Raw genomic sequence first — 10,850 nt, 5'->3', positions numbered from 1 at the left:
TTTTTCAAAGAAAGACCTCCGTGAAGCTTCTTACATATTGAGCATCAAGATCTATAGAGATAGATCAAGACACTTGATAATTTTTTTCAATAAGTATATACCTTGACAAGTTTTTGAAGTAATTCAAAATGGAACAATCAAAGAAGGAGTTCTTGCCTGTGTTGCAAGGTGTGAAGTTGAGTAAAGACTCAAAACCCGACCATGGCAGAAAATAGAAAGAGAATGAAAAGTCATTCCCTATGCCTCGGTCATAGGTTCTATAAAGAATGTTATGCTGTGTACCAGACCTATTGTGTACCTCACCATGAGTTTGGCAAAAAGGTACAATAGTGATCCATGAGTGGATCACTGGATAGCGGTCAAAATTATCCTTAGTGGAATAAGGAAATGTTTCTCGGTTATGGAGGTGACAAAGAGCTCATCGTAAAGAGTTACATCGATGCAAGATTTGACACCGATCCAGATAACTCTAAGTCTCAATCTGGATACATATTGAAAGTGGGAGCAATTAGCTAGAGTAGCTCCGTGCAGAGCATTGTAGACATAGAAATTTGCAAAATACATACGGGTCTGAATGTGGCAGACCCATTGCTTAAACTTCTCTCACAATCAAAACATGATCACACCTTAGTACTCTTTGGGTGTTAATCACATGGCGATGTGAACTAGATTATTGACTCTAGTAAACCCTTTGGATATTGGTCACATGGCGATGTGAACTATTGGTGTTAAATCACATGGCGATGTGAACTAGATTATTGACTCTAGTGCAAGTGGGAGACTGAAGGAAATATGCCCTAGAGGCAATAATAAAGTTGTTATTTATATTTACTTAAATCATGATAAATGTTTATTATTCATGCTAGAATTGTATTAACCGGAAACTTAGTACATGTGTGAATACAGAGACAAACAGAGTGTCCCTAGTATGCCTCTACTTGACTAGCTCGTTAATCAAAGATGATTAAGTTTCCTAACCGTAGTCATGTGTTGTCACTTGATGAACGGGATCACATCATTAGAGAATGATGCGATGGACAAGACCCATCCGTTAGCTTAGCATTAATGATCGTTTAGTTTTATTGCTATTGCTTTCATCATGACTTATACATGTTCCTCTAACTATGAGATTGTGCAACTCCTGAATACCGGAGGAACACCTTGTGTGCTATCAAACGTCACAACGTAACTGGGTGATTATAAAGATGCTCTACAGGTGTCTCCGATGGTGTTTGTTGAGTTGGCATGGATCGAGATTAGGATTTGTCACTCCATGTATCGGAGAGGTATCACTGGGCCCTCTTAGTAATGCACATCACTATGAGCCTTGCAAGCAATGTGACTAATGAGTTAGTTATCGGATGATGCACTACGAAATGAGTAAAGAGACTTTCCGGTAAAGATATTGAACTAGGTATGAAGATACCGACGGTCGAATCTCGGGGAAGTAACATACCGATGACAAAGGGAACAACACATGTTGTTATGCGGTTTGACCGATAAAGATCTTCGTAGAATATGTAGGAGCCAATATGAGCATTCAGGTTCCTCCATTGGTTATTGACCGGAGATGTGTCTCGGTCATGTCTACATAGTTCTCGAACCCGTAGGGTCCGCACGCTTAACGTTTGATGACGATTTGTATTATGAGTTATGTGATTTGATGACCGAAGTTTGTTGAGAGTCCCGGATGAGACCACGGACATGATGAGGAGTCTCGAAATGGTCGATAGGTAAAGATTCATATATTGGAAGGCTATATTTGGACATCGGAATGGTTCCGAGTGATTTAGATATTTTTTGGAGTACCGGAGAGTTACGGGAATTCGCCGGGGGAAGTTAATGGGCCTTATTGGGCTTTAGTGGAGAGAGGGAAGAAGGGCCATGAGGTGGCGCGCGCCTCCCTCCTGTCCAAACCGAATTGGACAAGGGGTGGGGGCGCCCCACCCCCCTTTTCCTTCTCCCTCTCCCTCCTTTCCTTCTTTCCCACTCCGAAAAGGAAAGGGAATCCTACTAGGACTTGGGAGTCCTAGTAGGACTCCCTACACTTGGCGCGCCCCTAGGAGGGCCGGCCTCTCTCCCTCTCTCCTTTATATACGTGGGCAGGGGGCATCCCAAAGGCACACCAAGTCTTCTCTTAGCCATGTGCGGTGCCCCCCTCCACAGTTACACACCTCGGTCATATCGTCGTAGTGCTTATGCGAAGCCCTGCGCTGGTAACATCATCATCACCATCGCCACGCCGTCGTGCTGACGGAACTCTCCCTCGTCCTCAACTGGATCAAGAGCTCGAGGGACGTCATCGTGCTGAACATGTGCTGAACACAGAGGTGCCGTACGTTCGGTACTTGGATCGGTTGGATCGCGAAGATGTTCGACTACATCAACCGCGTTACTAAACACTCCCACTTTCGGTCTACGAGGGTACATGGACACACTCTCACCGCTCGTTGCTATTCTTCTCCTATATACATCTTGCGTGATCATAGGAAATTTTTGAAATACTACGTTCCCCAACAATTAGAGAGTTGTGGGTGAAGATGCGGTGGTGCTAGTTATGAAGATAGGTATTTTCTTGGATCTTTTGTTGGACCAAGTCATCTACAATGATATAGAGATAAGATGAGAGGGGTATCATTGCCTGAGACCATTTCGACAGTTTATTCAGTCTTTTGGAATCCCTTTAGAATGACTGCTGTGTAGGTTGACAATACGTCATAGATCCATGACTAGAAAGTTTCAGGGAAACCATGGTGTCTAAGTATGGAGAGTAGTCATTCAGAGAGAGAGAGGGATAGAGAGAGAGAGGCCATTTTTATGGCAACATTAGGAAGCAATTTTGCAAGCACAATTCTAAACCAAAGTTGAGTATGGTCGCCACTCTGATGAACTACTTGGTAGCATGGGAGAAAGAGTTTAGAAAAGCTGTACATAATGGTTAATGATGAACCAAGTATCAAGCAAAGAGTAGCTATTAGCGCTAGAAGTTGTTAAAACAAAAGAAATGTTCAGTAGGGTGGACATTTGCTTATTGACTTGTGTAAAGGAAGGATTTCTTGTTTTGTGAAGAAATAAAAGCATTTGGGTGTTGTAAATGGAGCTAGTAAAGCCAAGGTGGAGTATCTTGTGATAGAGATTTTACTATGAATTTCAAGAGAATGCAATTATTTTGTTGGCAGTTTTTTAATCCGAGACAACTAAACTTTTTTGGTTTACACACATTATTCAGAGCAATTAAGCACTGAGCACCAGTATAAGTTTCTTCCATACCCCGATAAAAAGGCACGACGAAAAGCATCAATAGTTTCGAGGACATTTTCTACGATCTGGAAAACAAACACAAAGTAAGTTGCTAGTGAATCGGTAACTCATGAGAGAAGGATTAGTCGGTCCCCTTTAGAGAGTATCTTAGCTCACCACCCCGAGAGGAATTTTTTGGATCTTTGGATTATGGGAGAAGGGCACTGGGTGGTAGTCGAGTTGACGAGATGGGTAGACATAGGTAATTTTTTTGGAAATGGATACCTGGCAGTACAATATGTTGGCAATGTCATTCCCTAGCACGGGCGTTGCGTGCATGACGACAAAAGTAGTTTTGCAGAAGTTTAAATTCGACCATGTAGCTAAGGAAAAGTCATTTCATACGGATTTAAGTGTAGGACTACAAGCGGGGATGCACGTGCAATGATGAGTGTATCAGCGGCGTATTAGAGAGTTGTGGATGAAGATGAGGTGGTGCAATTTATGAAGCTGTGTATTTTGTTGGATATTTTATTGTACCAAGTCAGCTACAATGATATAGAGATAAGGTGAGAGGGGTATCGTTCCTGAGACCATTTTTGCAGTTTATCTGGTCTCCTGGAACCCCATTTATAATGACTGTTGTGTAGGTTGATAATACGTCATAGATCCATGACCAGAAAGTTTCAAGGAAACCACAGTGTCTAAGTATGGAGAGTAGTCACTCTGAGAGAGAGAAAGGAAGAGGGCGGGAGAGACAGGGAGGAGCACCTTGTGGAACTCAAGTTATATAACCATTGTTGGTGGTTACTGCAAGTGGCGGGAGCTGGCCAGGTCGTAGCACCAAGTCGCAGCAAAAGACAAAGTTTTGAGCATTGTTTTGACCAGAAAAAAAATATGTTTGGTTTTCATGGACAATTGAAGGGACGCATGTTTTTTAGTCTATTTGTGAGTAGTTTTGTCATGCCTTTGATAATGAAGTGTCAATGCGAGATGGTATCGAATCCACCTCTGTTGTGCTTGAGTCTGGAAGAACATTCTGGAAACCTCAAAATCAATCCTATCAAGAGTCCATGACCTAAAAGGAAAGGAGCGAGTAGGAACCCATGGGCTCCCCAAAAAGAGATAGGTGAAACAACGACAAGGAAAGGTCAAGCAGTTTGTGACCATGACATACGGGAAGGAAGGCATCCAACTGACCTACGGCTGGGTATAAATACCAAGGCATCAAGACGAAGAGAGGAAAACTTCCGCTTCGACAACCAAGACGACGAAAAAAATCCCTAGCCAAAGCCTATAGTCGGGCATCATTTCCTCTAGTCAGCGTCAAGCCTATAGTCGGGCATCATTTCCTCGAGTTGGGCAAAGATCACTAGTCGACCAGTTGGCCAGCGAAGATGTCACGTATTAAGTACAGTCGTTTATGAATTGTGCAATATCTAGTTAATTGCGACAGTCGGTCGTGCATGGCCGTTATTACTAGCATTTATGCTAGCATGTTACCTCACCTTGAAAGTGCAACTAATCCCTGTGTGGTTTTGGTAATTAATAACAACATATATGTCATTGAAGTAATGCCTATTCAAAGATAGATTCCATGAAATTCGATGTTGGCATGGCAAGGACATGAGAAAGTGGACCCCTCAGAATGCTAAGGACATGAATTGGAAAAACCTTCAAGATTCTACATTTTTGGTTAAGTGATCCAAGATCACATTGAGTCCATAGGAAAGATAATACTATTAAAAGGGGGTGAGGTTTTGATCATGACTCAATTGTTCAAGTGCTTGAAGATATTGCTCCAAAAACCCTCAACCACCTTCTTCAAATCCTATCTGTCCAAACCCTAAAAGTCTAACTCGGTCCCACCGAAACCTCTTCATCCGGACCCACCGAATTGATCCTAGACAGAGCCACAGCCAAACCCTAGAACATCGGTTCCACCGAGATGACGATCGGTCCCACCGATTTGCACCAAGTTTCTCTAACCCTTTCACATTATTTTAGAATTACTGAGATGTTTCGATTGGAATTACCAAAATGAGGTCTTGCTTAGGTCATCGTACATTGGTCCCACTAAGTTGTTCCATTTGGTCTCACAGAAAAGCCAACGTTCGAATCTTTTACACATGTCGGTCTCATTGAGATTTTTTGTTTCGGTGCCACCAAGTTGAGTCAAAAGGTTGTAACGGTTGAATTCTTGGTGAAGGATACTTATACGCCTCCACCCCCACTTTCTCTTGGAAGGATCCATCCGAACGAAACTACACTTCCACCATTCATTTTTTGAGAGAGAACCACATACTCATGTGTTGAGATCAAGGCATTCCAATACAACCATTTGAACCTTGATTTCTAGCCTCCCCAAGTTGCTTTCCACTCCAATCCTTCTCCTACCAAAGCCAAATCTGTGAGAGAGTGGTTGAGTGTTGAGGAGACTATCTTTTGAAGCACAAGAGCAAAGAGTTCATCGTCAACAACACCATCTATTACCTTTTGGAGAGTTGTGTCTCCTAGATTGATTACGTGTCACTTGGAAGCCTCCAAGATCATGTGGAGTTGAACCAATGAGTTTGTAAGGGCAACGAGATCGCCTACTTCGTGAAGATCTACCCCGAGTGAGGGTAGTCCTTCATGGACGTAAGTCATGGTGGAATAGACAGGGTTGCTTCTTCGTGGACCCTTCGTGGGTGAAGCCCTCCGTAGACTCGCGCAGCTGTTACCCTCCATAGGTTGAAGTCCCCTTCAACATGGACATATCGGAACCACGCCAAAAATCACTGTATCTTCATTGCTTGATTTCTCCGATCCCTCATTTACGTTCATATGCAAAGACTTTACTTTCCGTTGCACAACTCTTAGACTTGCATGTGTAGGGTGCTGCTTGACTTGGTAGAAATGCTAAAACTTGCCTAAAACTAAAATTGGGAAATGACAAGTTTTTTATTTGGTCAAGTAGTCTAATCACCCCCCTTTAGACATACTTTCGATCCTACACACCTCCCGACGCACTCTATATATGTGGGGAGGAGGGCACCGGGCTTAGGGTTGAACACACCTATAATGCTACATGCAAGAGCAAGAACACCGCACACATAAGTAGGGTATTACCTCTAGAGTAGAGGGGCCGAACCTGTCTAATTTTCTTGTGTGTACTCCCATCTCCATTTCTCGTAGATACGATGCTCCTCCACACACACCCCTATATGTATTGTTAGTGGCGACGATGACATGCTACAAATGGTCTGTTCGGTGGTCTTTCATGGCTCCAACCTTGCATAGTTCTTCTTCTTCTAAACTATCCTTCAGAGTTGGAGCTGCGCTTCCCTTAGTGTGGGTGTCTTAGTGTGGCACATGCCTTCTTGTGTTTCCGTACAACCTCTACGGTGAGGGTTGGGTCGATGTTCGTCTTCGCTGAAGTCGGGGTCGCTTGCTCAGATATTAGGGAGGGCGATGACGCATGTTAGGGAGAAGTGATGATGATGACTTCGGTGTGCGATCTTGGCGAGGGCCTCTATGTGAGGTGTGCGTGGGGTATTGTGCGAGTGCCGCTCAGCGGTTTGTGATGATTTTCACTCGGTATCCCATTAATTAACTGTGAACTCTCTTCTGTTTAATTAATGAATGGGGCTAAGCTTTTGCCTCTTTTTTTATGAAAAAAAAACCCTGCCATCGAGTATGTAGTGATTACTTGCAGCAGTGACTTGATGGAAGTTTTCTTGCAACTCCTAGCCCCAGGCCCCCAGCTATGCATTTCTGTACCCAACCTTGAAAACTTTTTCAAATTCTGTTTTTCTTCAAATATGCAAAGACACCGTCTTTGGATCGGCTGACATCCGAGGGAAGGCCCAACCCAACCCAACTCTTCACACTGTTTGTTGTAGCCCAGTTGTCAAAACTATCTTCCAGGAAAGAAATGCAGATAGTCCAGGCCCACAAAGTGAAACCAACGACGACCCGGTCCTTCTCCCCTGCATCTCTGGAAGCATCCACTGCCTTCCAATGCTCTCGCGCCCTCGCTCCCCACCGACCCTGATCTGATCTGGAAGCATCTCCCAATCCAACCCTCTCTCACAGGAACAGGAACCCTCTAGAACATCACATCGTTGAACGCAACAATCTCTGCTCCGCCCGCCATATAAGAAGCCAACGATCCGAGCCGCGCCATGCTCTGGCTGCAAACAACATCCAGAACGCACAGAGACACAGATCGCGAGCGAGCGCGCACCCGTTAATCGCTTCATCTTTTTGCATTCCACCTAGAGAGCCTTTCGCGTCCACGAACCGAACCAACAATGGCCGCCGTGGAGGATGAGACGCTGAGGGCGTTCGAAGAGGAGGACGACGCCATGATGAATGAGCCGGACGGCGAGCCCATGGACGACGAGGAGGAGGCCCACTCCCCGGCGACGATGAAGGTCGGCGAGGAGAAGGAGATCGGGAAGCAGGGGCTGAAGAAGAAGCTCGTCAAGGAGGGCGAGGGCTGGGAACGGCCCGAAACCGGCGACGAGGTCGAAGGTATGGATCACGGCACGGCTGTCCCCTCTGCATCTGATCACCCTAGTTGTCACGCAACATCAGACCCAACAGATAGATGATAACCGGAATGAACGAATGTTGTATGGCAGTGCACTACACGGGCACTCTCCTCGACGGGGCCAAGTTCGATTCGAGCCGAGACCGCGGGACTCCCTTCAAGTTCAAGCTCGGGCAGGGGCAGGTGATCAAGGGATGGGACCAGGGCATCAAGACCATGAAGAAAGGCGAGAACGCCGTCCTCACCATCCCGCCGGACCTCGCGTACGGCGAGGCGGGCTCCCCGCCCACGATCCCGCCCAACGCGACGCTCCGGTTCGACGTCGAGCTCCTCTCGTGGGCCAGCGTCAAGGACATCTGCAAGGACGGCGGCATCTTCAAGAAGGTCCTCGTCGAGGGTCAGAAATGGGAGAATCCCAAGGATCTGGACGAAGTTACTGGTACGTTGTGTCTAGTAACTGGGTTTCGACCAAATTACTGAATATTTTTTGATTCTGACTTGTGTTCTGCTAAACATCCCAAACTGTCGTCTGAAATTAGCTAGCGAAATAAATTTGATATCGGATTTTTTTAATGAAACCTAATGATTTTGGGTTGCCGAACTGGAATGTACGTCGGTATATTCCAACGAAATGGTGAACTGATGAATAATTTCAATGAAATGGTTATCGATCTGCTCTTGCTACGCGCGTTGTCACCTCTCTGACATGTTCCATGTTTGCTCACGCAGTCAAGTACGAGGCCAGACTCGAGGATGGATCGGTCGTGTCCAAGTCAGAGGGTATTGAATTCGCAGTGAAGGATGGTTCGTATCTAGTGAATCCAGTTAGCCTTGGCAAATTGAACAGCAGGATTTAGCTCTGAATCGCTGATGCACAACTCTCCCTTTAAAATTATAGGTTACTTCTGCCCGGCACTTTCCAAAGCCGTCAAGACCATGAAGAAGGGAGAGAAGGTCCTCCTGACCGTCAAGCCACAATGTGAGCCATCTCTCCTCAAATCTGTTACCCTTGCTGTACTCCAAAAGTTTCTGACTGGCTTCATAAATTGATATGTGCTGCATCTTATGACGGACAGATGGTTTTGGCGAGCAAGGAAGGCCGGCTTCTGAAGTTGAAGGCGCCGTGCCCCCGAATTCCACATTGCACATCGATCTTGAGCTAGTCTCCTGGAAGACGGTCACCCTCATCGGTGAAGACAAGAGGATCTTGAAGAAGGTGCTCAAGGAAGGAGCAGGCTACGAGCGCCCCAACGACGGGGCAGTTGTGAGAGGTGCGCGGCGCACTGCTAATTCATGCATGCATAACCTCGTGAAAATTGTCAGACAAGTTAATCTTGTGTTACTTGTTGCTTGCAGTGAGGCTGATCGGCAAGTTGGACGACGGCACTGTGTTCACGAAGAAAGGACATGAAGGCGACGAACCATTCGAGTTCAGGACGGATGAGGAGCAGGTCATCGAAGGGCTGGACACGACGGTGCTCACCATGAAGAAAGGAGAGGTCGCGTCAGCTAGAATACCACCTGAACATGCGTTCGGATCCACCGAGACGAAGCTTGATCTTGCTGTGGTTCCTCCCAACTCCACCGTCTTCTATGAAGTGGAGCTTGTTTCCTTCGACAAGGTACTAACTGTGGTGGTTACTTTGTCTGTTGTTTACATATCCGTCTCTGCTGCTGTCAGAAAGTGAACGCATGTTCGTGTTACTGTTTCAGGAGAAAGAATCTTGGGACTTGAAGAGTAATGCTGAGAAGATCGAAGCAGCTGCTAAAAAGAAAGATGAAGGAAATGCGTGGTTTAAGATGGGCAAGTACGCCAAGGCTTCCAAGAGATATGAGAAGGTAAATAAAGGGCATCGGTCTCTGGTAAATAAAGGGCATCGGTCTCTCAACTAAAAGTCTCGTCCTGTGAAAAACGTATTGATACGGAATTGAGTTCCTGAGTCCTGACTGACATAGATGTGCATCTTTGTCTTGTCCTCGGGAACAGGCTGCGAAGTACATTGAGTACGACAGCTCCTTCAGCGAGGATGAGAAGAAGCAATCCAAGGCAGTGAAGATCAGCATCAAGCTAAACAACGCAGCGTGCAAGCTGAAGCTAAAGGATTACAAAGAAGCAGAGAAGCTCTGCACCAAGGTTAGTGTTACCTTTCGAGTACGAGGGTTTCATCAGTGTAACCAATCAACAACACACCACGTGATCCTAAACGGTGGCATTATTGATCAGGTTTTGGAACTGGAGAGCACAAACGTCAAGGCTCTGTACCGGAGGGCGCAGGCGTACACCGAGCTCGTGGATCTGGAGCTGGCAGAGCTAGATATCAAGAAGGCTCTGGAGATCGACCCAGACAACAGGTAGAGGCACCTTCCATCTCTCTGGAGATCAACAAGGCTAGTACAAATATCGTATCGATTTCACCTATGGATTGTGGCTGATTTTTCATGTTTGTTTCTGCCCCAGGGAGGTGAAGGTTGCGTACAAGGCGTTGAAGGACAAGCTGAGGGAGTACAACAAGAGGGACGCCAAGTTCTACGGTAACATGTTCGCCAAATGGAGGAAGACGGAGAACGCCGCCGGGAAGCAGGACGCACAGCCTATGGCCATCGACAGCACCGCGTGACGGGTCTACGGCGTCGTGGTACAGTCGGGTCTGGATGCACTAGTTTGTATCAGCGTTGTACCGTGGTTTTGGTTGTCTTGTCCTCTGTTCTGCAGCTTGTGCCTCGTCTGTGATCGGCTGCGTGCCTTGATAATGTACTCATAATTTGCTCACGTACGATTCTAGTAAAAAAAGAGTCCCTATTTCGTTTTAAACGTTTTTTCTGGAGCTTTTATTTGAAAATAAAGTGAAATGTGTCGTTAGTTCATCAACTCAAATTAATTGCACATTTTGGCTAAAGGACATTGGAAGTGATCGATCGTATATTGCGGAATCTGACGTGGAGTACCCGAATGCATGGGAAAGGAGGTCATATTAAAAGGATCTGGCCTAAAGTTTCTAGTCTGACCAATGATTTCAGCCATCTAATAGTAAAATTCAGAAGATAAAGCAAAAATGACTCCCATAAAACGTAT

At 45.7% G+C, this 10,850-nt stretch overlaps 1 protein-coding gene across 1 annotated transcript; it reads left to right on the top strand.

Annotated features, from left to right (window-relative positions):
• The first annotated feature begins 7,311 nt into the window (after window positions 1-7,311).
• Window positions 7,312-10,589, top strand: LOC125542478 (70 kDa peptidyl-prolyl isomerase-like). Its single transcript, XM_048705530.1, has 10 exons — window positions 7,312-7,758; window positions 7,869-8,216; window positions 8,507-8,581; window positions 8,676-8,756; window positions 8,854-9,048; window positions 9,134-9,399; window positions 9,491-9,616; window positions 9,765-9,911; window positions 10,002-10,129; window positions 10,236-10,589. The coding sequence occupies exons 1-10, from the start codon at window positions 7,536-7,538 to the stop codon at window positions 10,393-10,395; spliced, it is 1,749 nt and encodes a 582-aa protein (XP_048561487.1). The 5' UTR covers window positions 7,312-7,535; the 3' UTR covers window positions 10,396-10,589.
• Window positions 10,590-10,850: the final 261 nt, after the last annotated feature.

Source organism: Triticum urartu, chromosome 3, assembly GCF_003073215.2.
Source record: "Triticum urartu cultivar G1812 chromosome 3, Tu2.1, whole genome shotgun sequence".
Classification (NCBI taxonomy): Eukaryota; Viridiplantae; Streptophyta; class Magnoliopsida; order Poales; family Poaceae; genus Triticum; species Triticum urartu.
Note: the sequence above shows the minus strand (reverse complement) of the source record. Positions and strands in the feature narration are given on the sequence as shown.

Coding starts and splice junctions, on each gene's coding strand:
- LOC125542478 (XM_048705530.1), top strand. CDS start 7,536: ATGGCCGCCGTGGAGGATGAGACGCTGAGGGCGTTCGAAGAGGAGGAC. Junction 8,582..8,675: donor TGAATTCGCAGTGAAGGATG/GTTCGTATCTAG, acceptor TTAAAATTATAG/GTTACTTCTGCCCGGCACTT. Junction 8,757..8,853: donor CCTGACCGTCAAGCCACAAT/GTGAGCCATCTC, acceptor TATGACGGACAG/ATGGTTTTGGCGAGCAAGGA.